Raw genomic sequence first — 18990 nt, 5'->3', positions numbered from 1 at the left:
ACAAAAATTGGCCAGTAAATATGTGTATTTCTTCTCCACCAGCGAGTTCCAAAAGAAGCCAAAGCGCAACTCGCTCTCTGCACTGTTTTCACATGTTGTGTTGTTCGTAAATGAATCAGTGTTTTTGAACTAATATTTTACGTGAACGAATCGTCCTCACTCACTTCCATTATTTTAGTCATGACATGAAAGACTCGTGATTTTTAATGAATCAGTTGAGACAATGACTCAGCAATGCACTAATTTGATTAAATATGCTCATTTGCCACCACCTGCTGGTGAAATAAATGTAATATTTATTGAACATATAATATTGAATCTCTGCCAATCCAAACAGAGGGCTTTGTGGGGCCCCCTGGTGGCTTGGGGGCCCTAAGCGGCTGCTTATACCGCTTATAGCTAGAAACGGCCCTGGTGATACAAATCAAAATGACCAATAAATCAAAATCTCCACCACAATTTGGAAAGCTGTGAAAACAGGCAAACGGAGTGATACAAATAGTGAGGCGTCCCAGTGTTGTTGTACTACTTAATATCGGCACTTTTGGAACTCCGCTTGGACAATCAGATTGGAGGACCAGAACTAACTGTTGTATGAATCTTTATAAATCACAGTACCGGTACTCTCCTCCTATTGTATCATCATATCACCAAATTCTCAATTTTTCACATTTTATATTATTAATGGTGTGTGTCTAATATTCTTTATTGAAATCAAGTTTCTCATGCCATTTATTGTATTTCCTTTGTTTATAGTGGGTCTCACTTACCCGTTCCCAATGGACTGCACACAGATTATGAGGAATGGAAAAATGGAGAGTGGAGTGTATACAATCTACGTTAATAACAACCGTAGCAGAAGCATGCAGGTGTACTGTGACATGACAACTGATGGTGGGGGCTGGATTGTGAGTTTGCCATTATTATTTTTCCATGCAGAATATGTAGTTGTGGGATGACTTCATAAAATGTAAGACATGGCATTGGTTATAAAGGGAGTAATTTTGTTTGTTTAGTTTTCATTTGTTATCTACAGTATGATAGAATTATCTCTGATAACTTATTCCTTGTACTAACTACAGGTGTTCCAGAGACGAAACACTGGCAAATTAGATTTCATGAGGCGCTGGAGGGAGTATATGAAAGGCTTTGGAGAGCTAACAGATGAATTTTGGCTTGGTATTTTCAATAAAGATGTCACTTGTGTACTTCTTGAAAGATTTAAAGGAATAGTTCTCCCAAAAATGAAAATTATGTCATAATTTATTCACCCTCATTTTGTTCCAAAACCAAATGACTTTTTTTCTAAAGTGGAACCCAAAGGAGATGTTTCGGTGAATATAATGAATATTCCACTGTGAATAGTGCCACTTTAATGCTTAAAGAAGTATCATAAAACTAGTCGATGCGATGCAATTTGTCACGTGAACACAGGATCCAAGATATTAATTAAAACATCTCTTTTTGTGTTTCGCATAAGAAAGAAAGTCATACGGGTATGACATAGTTTTCATTTTTGGGTGAACTTTTCCTTTAACTTTCCCACATGTCTGAAGCCAGATATTAATTTGAGCTGCCCTTATACTTTTGACTTGTATTGACCAGGCTTAGAGAAGATTCATGAGCTGACCAATACTCCTACACAGTATGAGTTGCGCTTCGATCTAGGCTTGGGATCAGAGCGAGTTTATGCAGTCTACGACAACTTCAAATTAGCACCAGCCAAACAGAAGTTTAAACTTACCATTGGAAATTACAAAGGAAATGCTGGCAAGTTTAATTTTGTAACTATGTAATCTGTTGTACATAATAATACAAAGTCATGCACATAATAATGACCAATTCTGCACAGGTGATGCCATGACCTACCATCAGGGAGGGTCGTTCTCCACAGTTGATTCAGACAATGACATTGCACTTGGAAACTGTGCTTATACTCACCAAGGTGCCTGGTGGTATATGAACTGCCACCTGGCCAATCTGAATGGCAAATTCGGGGACAACAGACACAGTATGGTAAGTTAAAGAGATTTTGCTGTAGAGTAAACTGTTATATTTTTAAAAAAGACTTGTTTTAGAGAGTGTTAGAGAGCAACTTGGTCACTCAATGAGGAGATATGCTATATTAGAAATAGCTATTACTATAATAACTATTACTGTCATGCCTATAAATGCAGAAATAGTAAGAATGTTATACTATTCTGAATTTAGCCACTGTCTCCAGATTCAGTTTATTCTGTGGTAATTATAACCATACTAACCAGCAGAGGGAGCTCTCAAATGGTAACACACTGAGGAGAATTCAAAAGAAAAGCAGTGCCCTGAATCTATCAGATCTTATAAAGCCTCAATTCAGACAATACTTTAAGTCTGGTTTGGAGGTTTCTTTTCCCATTAGAATCCCTCTTTCTGTCTTTGAGGTTAAGTATTTTTTTAGTTTTGTAATCTTTGAGGCGAACAAAAAGTGTTGAAATTGTTTTTCTCTAAACCTCAAACTAAGTCCAGAACATATGTGTTAGGGGTACACATATTTAAATAGTGGTAACAAATAAAAAAATGTATTTACAATTGTAATTTTTCACATAAGTATTGGACAATTTCAATGTTAAATTGACAGTTCAACCAAAACTAAAAACTCACATCCTAATGTCACGCCAAACCCGAATGACTTTATTTCTTTGTTGAACACAAGAGGCGATTTCACTGTCTTCTCTGGGGCTATTTGACACAATGACAGTGAATAGTGACTGAATAGCTGGAAAAAGGGCAAAAGTAAATAAGTAAATAAATAATAATAAAAAATCTTTTTAAAGTAATTGATACGACTCATGCACTATATTCAAAGTCTTGTGAAGCGATGTGATACAATCATTTCAGTGATGAACAGATGATAATTGAAGACATTATTCATTTATCAAATCAATATTAAAGCGCTTAAATTGAATATGGTGGCTACATCGATAACATCAAATCACGATTGTGAGTTTTGTTGTTAATGACTTAGACTACATACTGGATTAGATAATATTCCCTTAACTTTTTAATTGACATTTTTATACACATATTTATTTTGAAACATAATTTAATTAAAATTTGCACAAATTACAATAATCATTATTGTATGCAGAATAATGATTTCTAAAATGCTGGCATATATGCGTAGGTAAATTACCACCCCATATCACATGAAAAACTTTCTGTTGGAGATGGTACCCAATGATAAGCCCATGATAAAGAGTAGCTGAATGATAGTTAATGATAGTTTACACACATTCCTGATTGTGTCTTCCAGGGAGTAAACTGGGAACCATGGAAGGGGCATCTTCAGTCTCTTGACTTTGCTGAAATTAAGATTCGACCAGTGGGGACAGCAAGCAGACAGAAGAGGTCACTGAAAAGGAGGGTAGCTGTGTACTAACAATCACTTGACAAAACAAAGTAAAAATGTTATAATAAAACCAAACGTTCTAGACTCTAAACTTGACAAATACACTAACAAAACAGGCTTGAATAGGTCTTCAAATCAGGAAAGGCTCTCTATGATGCATATTCAAAGCTGTGTAACTGTATTTTATCATGTTACAAAAGGCAGTTGCCTGATTTTAAATAGAGTATGTTATACTGTACTTCATTAATTTAGTATATACACACACTGCATATGAAAGAAAACCAAAAACAATTTATGTAGCATGACTGACGTCACAGCGTAATTCCTAACCCAATGATCAAATGTTATTTTTTTCATTGGCCCGCATTTAAGTGAAGATATGCTGTATAATGATCTTCACTGAACTTCTTATTTTTTATTTTATTACACAGTGTTTTGCACCAAAAGACGTACTGTAATTTCTATAGATTCATAAGTTCAATAGTTTGAATGGACATTGTTTAAGTATTTTTTTCCCCATCATAATAATTGACAGTTGCGATACTGAAGATTCAAATATCATGCATAAAAATACGTTTTATAATATATGTTTAGCTGTAATGTCTTACATCTGGATTTGTACTGTAGTTGTACTATAATTCCTGACAGACACAAAATGAAGTGTCACATATTTTCACAGAAATAAAGTTTCTTGAAATTAAAAGCGTGTCATCAGATGATGTCAGTTAGTCATAAGAATGACTAAAGCCAAAATGTCTTTTCATGGTTGAATAGAAAAATTACACAATCTTTGTATTGCATTATTTTCAGCGCCATTATCTCAGCAGTGGGCAGATTGCTCAAGATTTTTACACCACCTCCCCCAGAGTGACCAGAATTGTAAGATTAGGTCATTCTGGGAAAGTAACTGTTCTTATACAGGAACTGACATCAGAAGCAGGCATAACAGCTCAGCAGGAGCAGTTTGGAAATATACCATATACAGGTCTCCAGACATCTGGCAGTATGTTTTTAGAAAGCCAAACTGACACATCCTATGGCAGGCAAACTGTAGGCATAAGATACGCCTTTGTCTTTACTGGTGTCTGCAATTGTTATTAATGTCAATGAAAACTAAAACAAAACATGCCTTTAACTATGTGGCTCTGGGTTACTGACCAGACGGTTGGAGGTTCAAGCCCCAGCACTGCCAAGTTGCCACTGTTGGGCCCTTGAGCATGGCCTTTGACCCTATCCTATCTGCTCCAGGGGTGCCATATCATGGCTGACCCTGCGCTCTGACTGTGAAAAAAATAATTTCACTGTATATGTGCAAATGTATAATGTGTGACAAAATAAAGGCTTCTTCTAATGTATACTATTATATGTGGACATATCTAAAAAAAATGAAACTAAATGAAAGAAAAAAAAATCTGTTAACTTACAGTACAGTAATTTATATACAGTATTATGTTTTTACAAAGCCAAATAGAAACATCTTGTTTTCAAATTCAAGACGGACGGCCGTTGGATGGACGGAGAGAGAGAGTGAGAGAGAGAGAGAGAGAGAGAGAGAGAGAGAGAGAGAGAGAGAGATTATTTATTAATTTAATCATTTTCAAAGTTCGTTTTTAATGCACAGTACATTTTTACATTCTAAACCTTTAACCGCCTTTTTTAAGCATGAAAATGCCACTCAATATTGATAACAAATTCAAATACTGTAGATGGTCTCGAGAAATTCTACAGTGTTAAACATATATCATTTATATCAGTGCTCAAATCAGTGCTTTAATGCTATCAATGCATTAACTTTGGCAGCCCTTACTTAAACTGAAATAAATAAAAATAAATAAATAAATAAATAAAAATAGAAAACGAAGTAAGCTAAACTAAAGCTAACCATCATAGAATAAAAACTAACCTAAACTAAGACAAATGGAAAAGGCAAATTTAAATTTTTTTTTTTTTTTTATTATTTTATTAAAACTAATTTGAAAATTCCAACTATAGTAACCAGTGATTCAGTGGTACTGTAAGCATTTTTTAGAGGAGTCCAAGCTACTTTTGCAGAAGTGCCATGTGTTCAGCCTGCAGCTTAGCATGCTTCATTTTTCTCCCATCAGTCCACGGCTGAATAACTGTTTTGAATGGGGTTTGTTATATTTCCTCTCCCCACCGTCCCCTCATGCATTAGTGTGAGCTGGAGCATAAGACAAAACAAGGTCTGTTTGGGTGGAAGGAGTAGGACTGTGGGTGTGTGCTGGCGGAGTCTCAACCATCAGCCGGGGGAGAATTTCCTTTTCAGCGCTCTGCTCTGCCTCATGATATCATCCGGGCCAACCTGGTCTCATAGTGGAAAAAAAAAGTGACTCTATATACATTTTTGCAAAACTTGTTATACGTCAATGCCAATGTCAGTGTCAGGTTTATTTTTATAGCACTATATACACACAACATAGGTTGACCAAGGTGCTTTACAACAATAGAAATTGTTATATAATACTATGGAATATAAAATAATACTAAGATTATTAAAATAATCCAGAAGATAATAACAGTACAATAAAGATAAACAAAGATGTATATCAAAATAGAAAGACCAAGCATTCTCTATATTTATTCAAATGCCAGAGAGAATAAACAGGTTTTTAACTTGGACTTCAAAGTAGTTAAAGTGGGAGCTACTATCTCCATGTACAATTCCCTGCAGTTTCCAGGTGAAATGAACTCTTGTAGCACTACAAAAACTGTGTTTTATTCACTTTAACTCAAATCATGACTTTAATGGCTGATTATAACTTTATAAATACTTTTTGTTTTCTCTTTATTACTCAGACCCTGCTATTTTATGATATCCACACACTTTTACTCTAACGCATGTTTTGAAAAACGATACGTTTTAATGCTTGTATTACAGACCCACCTACAAATATACACTTATTCCAAAGAGATTAGCTTGTGCTGTAGCTCAACTGAGAGAACATTGGACTTAGAGTTAGAAGACCATGGTTCAAGTCCAGTCATGATCTCAAGCAGTAACATGATATACCGTAACAGAGTCATAGAAGTGGCACAAAATGGTATGGTTGGTTCAGAGAATAGGATTTTTCATGTGATGTCTTTTTTAAACATCTCATTTATATTTTAGAACACTATTGGTTAGGGTCAGGCAAATGTTTTATGTTAGGCAGGTATGTTTTAAAAACATCCATCTAAAATTCACCTTAAAACCTTGTCTGAATACAACACCATTTTACTCGCTTTTAGCACCCCCAGCTGGACATTTCACTGGAAACCTGCATCCAAACGTGTTATACAGCACGTAAATTTTGAATTGCAAAAATTTTGTCATGTTCAAGTAAACTGTCCAGGGCTGTTATGTGATAGAAACTGCATCAATTGGGTGTGTTCATGCCAGCAAAATGTTCTCTATCTCACAGCTCATTTCTTCATAGCTATACAACATGTACCGTATTATACTGTTGGTCTGCGTGTTTCCTTGCTAGTGAATCTGGCACATTGGTTAGAAACTGAAAAGCACTCGCAACTAAAATGATTAGAATAGAAACATTTTCAAATGAGAACTTTTTAAAATTGAAGACATATTGTGGAGTTGAAGATTCTGAGACCATCTGGGATTTCCCCAAAAGTCTGGGATTTTCCCAAAAAGTTATGACTTAATTAAAAAATAAAATCAAAATAATTCTAGGTATTACTAAGTCACTAATAAAATGAAAGCATATTTGTGACATCGATCATGTTAATTTCTTTATACAAAAGGTCAGATTTCCTTGTTTTCACACAAGATTCTATTTAGAACATTGTTAGATGTTGAGGTTATGTGAATCATCAATTCACAGCTCGAGAACAAACAGTCATTAAAGCAAATAAATTAATATAAAATATTTGACTCAACTTTTTACACAAATTTTTGTGTTGATATAATTTGAAAAGATAAAGTATTTATTGGTCTCAGACTTTTGTACCTCAAAGGTGAGATATCACCAATGATCTTAAAACTTCAGTGCACTTTGTGAGTTAAAATGGACAGTGAGTTAAAACAAAGGTACAAAATACTATCATGTAATTAAGATGTAGAAATATATTCTAATTATGGTGCCAGAAAACAGACCAACAAATATAAAAAATAATTTTATTTTATATTTCCAAAAGAGACAATGCTGAAAAAAACAAACAAACAAAAAAAAACAAATCTGCATGCATTGCTCTTCATATCAACAGACAATGAGTAGAAAAAAAGTTGCATACAAACTGACACTCAAAACAAACATTTTCATTCAAAACTGGAGTGATTTTGGGCTAGTACATGGAAAATAGAACTTGACAGTATCACTGTTCAAACAAATGAGAAATCTCCTCCTTTGATCTAGCTGCACCAGAAAGAAAAACCAGTACAGCACAAGTATGCCCCAACCTCACTAATTAATGAATTATTCAATGTCTGTTTCACCCAAAATATGGAAATACATGGCAAGTGAAAACAGCAGTTACATGAAAAAGAAATGTAGGTCGATAAATTATGAGTGTTAATGCATGACTTCATGACTTGCATAATCACATAAACATATAATTATGGCAATGCAAACAACCCTGCATCTGAAAGGTGTAAGAAGATCTAGGTTTGTTAATCGGCAAGCCCAATTACACACAACCGTGATAAAGGTGTTTTCATAATTCTAAGTTTTGAGCTCTGTACTGTATAGTTAGTTTCACTGCATGGTCAATGAATATATTTTACCAGAGATTGACACAACTGGCATAGAGCCATTGATTTACTCTCTAATGATCAAATCATTCAGATCAACAACATTCTGTAGCCTTCCCTCACATTATTCTGAAATTTAATTTGAGTAATCACAGTAAGGAAGACAAATGCCTTGTTAAGATTATATAGAAATAGTTCTGTGGAAACTATCAATTTATGAAGCTCTGATATTAAATGCATTCTTCAAGTGAAGGACAAGTGGTTGTGACTCATTGCGTCACTAAGAATCTTTGACATCCTGTGTCACTGTTATGCAGCAGTATCATTGAAAATATTTCTGTTTTTATATTCGATTTTAAGTGCAGTTTTTACAAATGCTTGAAACTGAGGTCAGCTCTTTTGAAATCTCTGACATTTTTCCTGTAAATTTTAATGACTTAAGCAGTTTTGTAAGCTAACTTAGACATGTGGGTTATGGGAAAGCTCTTCTTCATCTCCTTTTCTATTCCACAGAAGAAAGTAAGTTATACAAGTTTGGGACAACATGAGGGCGAGTAATTGAGAATTAGAAAATAAGAGAATTTTCATTTTTGGGTAAACTATCCCTTTAATACTTTCGTACCTTTAAATTTTTTGTACCATACAATAATAAAGAACAAACCATAAACACATTTAAAATGGTTCATGTTACAGTAATTGTGCCCTTTTAAACCACAGTAAGTGCTAGTCTGTCATTACTCATTGGGTCCCCTTTGACAGAGATCCACAAGTCCTCACTGTTTTGATTGCCATTTTTCTTTTTCTTCTTCTTTTCGGTTTTTTCGTTTGTGAATGTGGTTTTGCCTTTCTGACAACAACAGCGGCATCCATTGGCATGACGACAGCAGCAACAATGACAGCATACAAGTAGAGAGGTGAAGAGGACAACCAGTGGAAGAATCAAAAGCACTACCAGGCACACCGTGTTGTAAACGCTCTGGTTGTGCTTGGCAGAAGCAAGGTTCCATATATCATTGAAAAACTGCAGAATTACTTCCTTCATGGTTCAGAGTTCTTCGATTCCTCTTGGAGTCCCAGTGGAGATAAAGTCCAATGTGATCTGAAAGCCACTCTGTAGATAAGATTAAACTGCTAATTATATGTAGAGATCTAGAATTTTTTCCACTTGAGCCAATTCTAACACTTTCTTTAAGGAGTTTTAGCTTAGTTAAGTGATGGCAAATGCTCTGATGTGCTGGCAAGTCTCATCCTGATGAAATATTACATGAGCCAGTTGTAATGAATGATGGATGGACAATTTCAAAATCCTGGATGTGCACAGTTATTGCTTTAATCCCAAAGTACACCTCTCATCTCATAAAAGTCTTGCCTTTGGGGTTCAAGAACAAAGCATTGTTTATAAGATGTTTCTCTTTGAAATTACAGACTTCATATCTTGTGGCTGTGAGGACTAAGGAGACTGTGGCTCGTGTTTATACTGGGTGGATTCCTCTCAGCATCACGCCCTCTGGAGACTCCAACTCTATTTTAGTCCCTTCTGCCTTGACTCTCACAGATGTGATGGAATGGGGACATTTCTAGAGAGGGAGAGAGAGGAAAAGAGAAAGAAATAGCAGGAAAGAGAGAGAGTGAGAAAGGGAAAGAGAGAGAAGAAGTTGAGTAAACTGTGGTTCCTCCATTGACTACATTTCTCTCATGTACCCATCATGACTCTCATCAATGTTACAGCTACAAAAATCAAACCATGTCTAAAACGAATGAATGTACATCATATTAAAAATCTGAGTGGATCATGATTTTTTTTTTCTGGTCAGAAAGTGTACCAATACTGATTTTGTTTTATTGTATTTTTTATTTTTTTATAAAAAATCTTTTTATTGAATATTGATGGAGCAACATAATTTGTGTGAAAAGGGTCGTAGTGATATTGTGTAAATATAGAGACAATAGCTAAAGAGCAAAAACTTGGGCAAATACTTTTTGTTTTTACAAATTTTTGTTTAAATTGTTTGTCATTCTTATCCGATGTGTCTTTGTTTTAACTGGTTATTTTGCTGTGGTAGCCAGTACTGCACTTTGAAATAAATAATTTGTCGAAGTGATATAGAAATGCTATGCAGAACTGGAACTACATTATAGTAGTATGTTTACTAAAAAATATTTGCACACCTTAGAACTTCTGTCAACCATCAGAATCAAGCATTCAACAGACCTGTGGTATATCTATCTATCTATCTATCTATCTATCTACATATCTATCTATCAATCTATCTATCTATCTATCCACAAACACACACAAACACACACACACACACACATTTTGGGGGCCAAATATATAAATTATTATATAAAATCTGAATATATAAATGTAAATCCTGAGTATATAGTAGTAATTCCAATAATATTAATATAACTTTTAATATATATTTTTAAGTCTGAATAAATAAATATAAATCAGAATATATAGTTGTAAATCTGAATATATGAATATAATATGATTTTTACAGTAAATGTAAATCGGAAAATAGTTGTAAATCATCCTGGTTACATGTGTAACCTCCATTCCCTGTTGGAGGGAACGAGACGTTGTGTTGATGTAGTGACACTAGGGGTCACCACTCTTGGGAGCCCGAGACACCTCTGGTCTTTGATAAAAGGCCAATGAAAATTGGCGAGTGGTATTTGCATACCACTCCCCCGGACATACGGGTATAAAAGGAGCTGGTATGCAACCACTCATTCAGGTTTTGTGCTGAGGACAAGGTCCCGGCCATTTCAGTGGGTAGTTCAGCGTTGTGGCAGGAGGGACACAACGTCTCGTTCCCTCCATCAGGGATGTTATGTTATGCAAGTAACCAGGACGTTCCCTATCTGTCACTCACTTGACGATGTGTCGATGTAATGACACTAGGGGTCCCTATACGAAACGCCGCAACTGGCTGAACTGTGTTACGTGAACTGGCGGTGTGTGACGGGCAGACCACTGTGTGCCTCGTAGCCAGAACACCAGGCCGACACGTAATCTCCCCCAACACTGTTATGAGTGTCGAACGGCCCTTTGGAGACAAGTCGACTGCCCAAAAGATAGAGACAGGCTAGCCCAGTCATGGCCTATTATCTTCTTTTTTTTCCTCTCTCCAAAAAAAAAAGGAATTAATCGACTTGGGCCACCAGGTCAAGTCGGGGGGGTGTCACTCCCAAGGGGAAGACACCGCGGAGACCACAGCGCATCTGCTGCAGTGTCGAGGTCACCCAGGATGTGAGTGGCTCGCAGCGACTTGAGGTGCTGCTGACTCCAGAGGAGGAGACGGCAGGTGAGTTGGTGGGAGTGCAGACCACCTTGACGGTTGACATATGCTACCATTGCCATGTTGTCTGTCCGAACTAACACATGCTGGCCCTGGATCAATGGCCGAAACCTCCACAGGGCGAGCAGAATTGCCAGCAACTCGAGGCAGTTGATGTGTCAACTCAGCCGCGGGCCCGTCCATGAGCCGGCGGCTGCGTGCCCATTGCATACAGCGCCCCAGCCAGTTTTGGTGGTGTCTGTCGTAACCACGACGTACCTGGAAACCTGCTCTAGGGGAACGCCTGCCCGTAGAAACGTGAGGTCGGTCCAAGGGCTGAAGAGGCAGAGACAGATCGGCATGATGGCTACGCGATGTGTCCCGCAGCGCCATGCCCATCTCGGGACTCGAGTCTGAAGCCAGTGCTGAAGCAGTCTCATATGCATCAACCTGAGTGGTGTGGCCACTGCTGAGGATGCCATATGCCCCAGTAGCCTCTGAAACAGTTTCAGTGGAACCGCTGTCTGAATGCCTTCAAACAGGTCAGCACCGACTGTGCGCGCTCGTTCGTAAGGCGCGCTGTCAACGAGACTGAGTCCAACTCCAAGCTGAGAAAAGAGATGCTCTGAACCGGGAGGAGCTTGCTCTTTTCCCAGTTGACCCGAAGCCCTAGTCGGCTGAGGTGCGAGAGCACCAGGTCCCTGTGTGCACACAACACATCCTGAGAGTGAGCTAGGATTAGCCAATTGTCGAGGTAGTTGAGGATGCGAATGCCCACTTCCCTTAGTGGTGCAAGGGCTGCCTCTGCAACCTTCGTGAAGACACGAGGGGACAAGGACAGGCCGAAAGGGAGGATCTTGTACTGATACGCCCGACCCTCGAATGCAAACTGCAGGAAGGGTCTGTGTCGAGGTAGAATCGAGACGTGGAAGTATGCGTCCTTCAGGTCTACCGTCGCGAACAAATCTTGATGCCGGACGCTCGCTAGAATGCGTTGTTGAGTCAGCATCTTGAATGGGAGTCTGTGTAAAGCCCGGTTCAGTACTCGCAGGTCCAAGATTGGCCGCAACCCACCGCCTTTTTTTGGTACAATGAAGTAGGGGCTGTAAAACCCCTTCTTCATCCCTGCCGGAGGGACAGGCTCTTTCACATCCTTCCGTAGGAGGGTAACGATCTCCACGTGCAAGGTAGCATCGTTCTCGCCCTTCACCGAGGTGAAGTGGATTCCGCTGAACCTGGGCGGACACCTGGCGAACTGAATCGATCTCAGATGCGATCTAATCGGACGTACCGGCGGGTGGGGCCTCCCGGCGGGGTGGAGCCTGAGGGGCCACGCCATGTTGTGGCCGTGCTGAGTTCAGGGACATCATGCTTCACCGTCGAGAACTGCTGGGCAAAGTCCTCGACGGTGTTGCCGAATAGGCCAACCTGGGAAATGGGGGCAGCAAGGAACCGTGCCTTGTCGGCCTCTCCCATCTCGACCAGGTTGAGCCAAAAGTGGCGCTCCTGGAACACCAAGGTGGACATCGCCCGCCAGAGAGACCGCGCCGTGACCTTCGTCGCCTGGAGAGCGAGGTCGGTCGCCGAGCGCAGCTCCTGCGTCAATCCTGGGGCGGAACTACACTACACTACACTTCCTTTATCGCCTTGGCTTGGTGGACTTGCAGGAGAGCCATGGCATGCAGGGCGGAGGAGGCTTGTCCAGCGGCACTGAAGGCTTTGGCCGTCAGGGACGATGTAAACCTACAGGCCTTGGACGGAATATTTGGGTGCCCGCGCCAGGTGGCAGCGCTCTTCGGGCATAGGTGCACCGCGAGCGCCTTATCCCCCGGGGGAATCGCCGAATAGCCCCTGGCCGCCCCACCATCGAGGGTAGTGAGGGCGGGGGAGCTGAAAGATCGGGACCGGGCAGTAAAAGGTGCCTCCCACGACCTTGTCAGCTCCTCGTGCACTTCTGGGAAGAAAGGAACTGGAGCGGGGCGTGGCTGTGAGTGGCGCCGTGAGCAGCTCATGAACCAATCATCGAGCCGCGAGGGTTCAGGGGAGAGCGGAAGGTTTCACTCTAGCCCGATGCTCGCTGCTGCCTGGGAAAATCATTTCCGCGTCAACCTGTGACTGGGCGACCGTACCCAAGGGGGGGAGCCCAGCTGAGGCTTCCGCGTCCGACTGGACGAGCCCGCTCTCTGATGCTGCACTCGAGAGCTCATCAGCTTCGCGGACTCCGAACAAGAGGTCCAACTCGCCGTGAGGCGAGCCGGCGGACTTCTCTGGAAGCCCAATCGGGGCAGATGAGCGTGCTGGGGAATGGGAGGTCCGTGGGAGGATACTCGTTGGAGGTGGTCCTATTGAGGTCCCCAAATCACCCCCAGTGCTAGCCGCGCTGGCCTCATACCCGTAGGTAGAATGACCGAGGCGGGGAGCCGCTGGGGTGGCTCACCGCGTCCGCAACGTTGCCATGGTCATGTTCTCGCAATGAGTACATGATCCATCCACGAACACTGTCTCCGCGTGGGTCACGCCCAGACACGAAAGACAGCGATCATGACCATCAGAAGTTGAGAGATAACGACCGCAACCAGGAATAACACACAAACGGAAAGGCATCTTTAAAAAGACGTTCCGTGTGTGCCGCTCTTTTAGAGAAATATACTCTTTTAGAGAAATATACTCTCTTATTTCTGCCGAAGCGCCCAGGGGCATTCTCTGCAGTGCACCAGTGCAGAGGAGGGAGAAGCCGCTGAAATGCGCCGTCAGATCCAGCAGAGGTGAATGAACAGTCAGCTTAGTAAACATTGACCGTTCGGCTCCGAAGAGAAAATCTGAATGAGTGGTTGCATACCAGCTCCTTTTATACCCGTATGTTCGTCATATTTTATTTATATCAGGATTTACAACTATATATTCAGATTTACAAGTATAATTCAGGATTAACAACTATATATTCAGATTTATATTTACTTATTCAGACTTACAACGATATATTCAGATTATATCAGGATTTACAACCATATATTCAGATTTACAAGTATATATTCAGGATTAATAACTATATATTCAGGATTTAAATGTATATATTCAGATTTTACATAAATGTTTCCTGGTTGGCCCCCCATAATATTTATATATTAGAAATAAGTGAAGTGAGAGAACTGTTGCTGTCTTAGAATCTGAGAAATTGCGAAGCCACCCTTAAAGCCACCACTTCAGCTTTAAAATACCTCTCAGAAAAGCTGATTTTGATGACATTACAATTATGGAGTTCCTGTAACCTCTCTGGTAGAACAGTGGTTCTCAACCTTTATGTCTCTAAGGCCCCCCACTGACAGAGAAAATATTGTAGGTTATTAGATATTTATATTACAAGATATATCTAAAATAAAATATTTCCTTAAATCTTGTGATTCCAGAAATGTCTAGAAGTGTCTATTCTTCATAAAAAAAAGCAAGCTGTTGAAGGGAGTTATTACATTTTTACCATTTTCAGTAAGTTGAATTATAATAATTATATAAAATTATAATAATATATCATATTTTAAATAATTTAAGAGATCTTGAGGCCCCCTTGGAAGTGTGCTGAGGCCCCCTAGTGGGTCCAGACCACCTGGTTGAGAACCACTGTGGCAGAGCATCTAGGTCATGGGTTCAGTTCCCAAGAAACACATACTGATAAAATGTATTCCTTGAATTTAAGTTATTTTGGATGAAAGGGTCTAATAAACATTACACTGCTTTCGACCTCCAAAATCGGTTTAAAGATACAAAAATACAATTATGTTTTTAATATTATTATTATTTTTAAATTGAGTCCATTTATAAGTATTGTCACCACAGGCCAAATTCATTAATTTTCTGAAGGTTTATAAAAAATTAAAATTAAAAAATAAAATTAAAAATTAAAAAAAAAATTAGATGTGATGAGAAAGAGATGAGAATTTAGATTAATAATTTAGTTTTTTAGTCAGAGAGATCTTTTTGTCTTTTAGCAGTTTTGGAAAAGAAGTAAAATTATACCGTAAGGCTAACTGATGTCATATAGTTAAAAAGTGAGATTTACACATCATAATTTTGTTACAAATTCACAGGCTCTGTTCTTCAAAATTACAGAAGTTACATTTCAGACACACTGTGTTGCAAAAGCATTTTGAAGCCTCAGCATCTTGTATTGGCTGTGCATCCTTGTGTGCAATGTGTACGCCCAGCTTCCTGTCTGCAATTTCACAACAGGAAATCTCTAGTGCAACTGAATTTCAGATGTGAATAAACCTACGTAAGGAGAGGCCAACTTCAGATGGTTTGGTTATTCGAACATTTAAGTACTCTCTTCAAAAATTGGCAATTTGAAAAATCTTATAATTGAGAACTTCAAAGCATCATATCAGGTTTCCCTGTTTGAAATTTCAGCAGCTGACTTTTACAAGGTTTCAAAAGAATGCACGGACAGTTCTATATTCTTACTCTTCTCATTTTCTCATAGATTCAGAGAAAGTAGAAAAAAAAAAAAAGGTTGAACCACAGCACTCTGAAAAGTCCTTTCTTTTTCACCCTGACACCACAGCACAGACCTTTAAAACAAAAACAACTTTAAAGGGATAGTTCCCCAGAAATGATAATTCTGCTCTTGTGTACTCACCCTCGTGTTGTTCCAAAAACGTATGACTTACTTTTTTCCTTAAAAACACAAAAAGTGATGTTAGGCAGAATGTTAGCCTCAGTCACCATTCACTGTCATTGCATCTTTTAATTATACAATGAAAGTTAATGGCAGTTTTGGGTAAGTTACTCAAAAACTGTAATCTACTGCAAATTTCAAATTAATTATTTAAAATGGTAATCAGATTACTTTAATAATTACTAAAAGTAATAATTAAAAGTAATCACATTACAATCACCTTAATCAAGTTATTACTTTACTTTTAAGTTACATTCTAAAACTATTTTCAGTAGTTTGCTTTTCCACAAATAGTTTAATTTCATTAACCCTGTCTCTTCAGCTGTCACAGAAACACAAACAAACATACATATTATGAACATAATCCATGGTTTAAATGTTTTACATGTATTCTACATACAGTAAATAATATTATTTTAGAAATATGTGTAACCTAATAATGTACCTAAAAGTAAGTAACTTAATTGAAAGTCAGTAACTATAATCTGATTACAAGAAATTAAATTCTAATGCTTTACACTCATTTTGACTAAAAAGGTAATAAGATTACAGTAAATAATACTTTGTAATCTGATTACACCCAACATTGGTGAATGGTGACTGGAGCTAAAATTCTGCCTACCATCTCTTTTTGTGTTTTTAAAGGAAGAAAATAAGTCATACACTTTTGGAACAATATGAGGCTGAGTACATGATGGAATTTTCATTTTTGGCTGATCTATCTCTTTACGTAACCCCTGTTTGATGCATAGAGGAATGGTAAACAGGAAGACTCTCTCAACTTCACACAAAGCCAGGATGGAGCTTAGATATTCAGACAACATCAGTAGCATGCAAAGACATGCCATTTTTCTGTTTTTACACATCAAGTCAGATTCCCCCAAATTTTAGCTAAGTCAAGTCAATTTGTTCTTGTAGGTAACACTAATAAATTCTGAGGCACACAAACAAATTATAAATTTTCAAGACCAATACAGAAACATGATTAACCTTGCACTACACAAAAGAGGACATTGTCTTTTTGCAGCACAGGCCTTCAGGGCTCTTTCTGAGTGTATTTGAGAGAAAGAGGGCAAACATGGCTAAGGAACGCATTGGTTTAATAAAGCTCTCACAATTGCTTAGTTTCAAAAAACAACTGCATCCATCTGTTGGAAACTCTGCACTGAAAGGCTCTGCCTTATATTCAAACACTTGCTTGCTGCTAGACCTGTTATGGAAATCCTTATAAAAATAGAGGAGCTTTAAAGAGCTAGCATAAGCCTCCACCTGCCCTTCATTTACGGTGCACAGTTTATATTCATGAATTATTTTTATATTATGCCTTCCTACTTTGGTGATGTCAAGTTCTGAGATCCTTCCGATTAGTAATCTTGAAAAGATCAACAGTTATTTAAGGACTTTAAGTTAGAAATAAATTAAAAGCAGTTAAACCATATTTCAGAGTGCCCATGTGTTCTCATCCACAAGCACACCAGTGAAATTAGCTTTTTAACATGTGTTATATATCAAAATATGAAAACCTATTTCATAACATGTCCACAAGCTTCTTCATCACACAGAATGTCAATCAAACCATTGGAGGAACTTAAAAGTTAAAGGGGCATATGGCCTGAATTGAGTTAGATGCTTTCGGCTTCGCCACATGTGACAAACAGATGTTCATCAAGCCAGTTATCCATCATTTCTCAATGCAGTAGGATTAAACCTTACCGGCTCTGATTAGGGACAGTCCAGACGTCTCTTCAGTCATCACACGACCCTCATATCAGCAGCACACAATCTGCTGCTGTGGATGGACAGCATGCAAGGCACATATCCACAGCACCGTACCTGGACTCAGCATGCAAGAGGAGGAGTTGAGTCACTGTTTCTCAGTCTCTCTGGGCTGTACAGTATATGAAAGAGCCCTCTGTCTACTCTCAACCTCTTTGCCTGACACACTGCATTCTTGTGGTTACTTTATAAACTCAACTTTTCTGTGATGTCACAGAAAGAAAGAGGGAGTAGAAAGTGGGCGACTATGTTTACGTATTACCCACAAACACCGCTTTTAGCATTTAAAGGGTATATCAAGTTATGTGACTTTTCTAGGTCTGTGCATTACATTTTAGTAGACTGAAAATGAACAAGTAAAATCACTTTGAAAGTGAAACTAGAAGTGGAGTAAGAGAATTGTCTCTGCTTTCTGATGAGATCTGAGAAATTGTTTGTTTGAGCCCAGTGTTTATATTTTTAATCAGAAGAGCAAATAAATAAATAAATAAAAATGTATTATGATGATTCATACTTTACATAGAATGGGGGTCACAGTTGCATGCTTAGTAGTTAGTTGCATGCTAACAGTGTGAGTTATGGTTTGTTCCATTTAGAAAATGAGCAGTGTCTTTTTACTCATGCTGATGGAAATACCTCTGTGCCAAATAATGAATCAATTAATAGTTTAAATTGCTTTGAAATGCAGATAATGTAAATTGTGTCAGTTTACAAAAAATGTGTTCATGTCAGTTTGGCCTTCTATATATAGAAGCCTATCTGGCACCAACAATCATGCCATGGTCCAAATCACTGAGATCAGTTTTTTCCCCATTCTGATGGTTGATGTGAACATTAACTGATGCTCCTGACCAGTATCTGCATGATTTTATGCACTGCACTGCTGTCACATGATTGGCTGATTAGGTAATCGCATGGATGATTGTTGGTGCCAGATGGGCTGGTTTGAGTATTTCTGTAACTGCTGATCTCCAGGGATTTTCACGCACAACAGTCTCTAGAATTTACTCTGAATGGTGCCAAAAACAAAAAACATCCAGTGAGGGGCAGTTCTGCGGATGGAAATGCCTTGTTGATGAGAGAGGTCAACAGAGAATGACCAGACTGGTTCAAACTGACGAAGTCTATGGTAACTCAGATAACCATTCTTTACAATTGTGGT

General features: G+C 38.6%; 2 protein-coding genes across 2 annotated transcripts in view; one reads left to right on the top strand and one right to left on the bottom strand.

Annotated features, from left to right (window-relative positions):
* tnn (tenascin N) overlaps positions 1-4713 on the top strand; it is a 64228-nt gene extending 59515 nt beyond the window's left edge. The window contains 7 exon segments of the mRNA XM_051698738.1: positions 757-777; positions 780-832; positions 834-908; positions 1083-1179; positions 1606-1770; positions 1853-2016; positions 3293-4713. Coding sequence (XP_051554698.1) covers positions 757-777; positions 780-832; positions 834-908; positions 1083-1179; positions 1606-1770; positions 1853-2016; positions 3293-3418 — 701 coding nt within the window. The 3' untranslated portion in view covers positions 3419-4713.
* Positions 4714-7509: 2796 nt separating this feature from the next.
* On the bottom strand, positions 7510-17990 carry LOC127441391 (uncharacterized protein KIAA0040). Its single transcript, XM_051698754.1, has 2 exons — positions 17766-17990; positions 7510-9673 (listed from the first exon to the last, which is right to left on the bottom strand). Exon 2 carries the CDS (start codon positions 9136-9138, stop codon positions 8803-8805), a length of 336 nt encoding a protein of 111 aa, XP_051554714.1. The 5' UTR covers positions 9139-9673; positions 17766-17990; the 3' UTR covers positions 7510-8802.
* Between the last annotated feature and the right edge of the window lie 1000 nt (positions 17991-18990).

Source organism: Myxocyprinus asiaticus, chromosome 5 (genome assembly GCF_019703515.2).
Source record: "Myxocyprinus asiaticus isolate MX2 ecotype Aquarium Trade chromosome 5, UBuf_Myxa_2, whole genome shotgun sequence".
NCBI classification, from domain to species: Eukaryota; Metazoa; Chordata; class Actinopteri; order Cypriniformes; family Catostomidae; genus Myxocyprinus; species Myxocyprinus asiaticus.
The sequence above is the reverse complement of the archived record's forward strand: the minus strand, read 5'-3'. Positions and strand labels throughout refer to the sequence as shown.

Bases quoted from the DNA above. Each gene is read 5' to 3' on its own strand.
- LOC127441391 (XM_051698754.1), bottom strand. From the start codon at position 9,138: ATGAAGGAAGTAATTCTGCAGTTTTTCAATGATATATGGAACCTTGCT.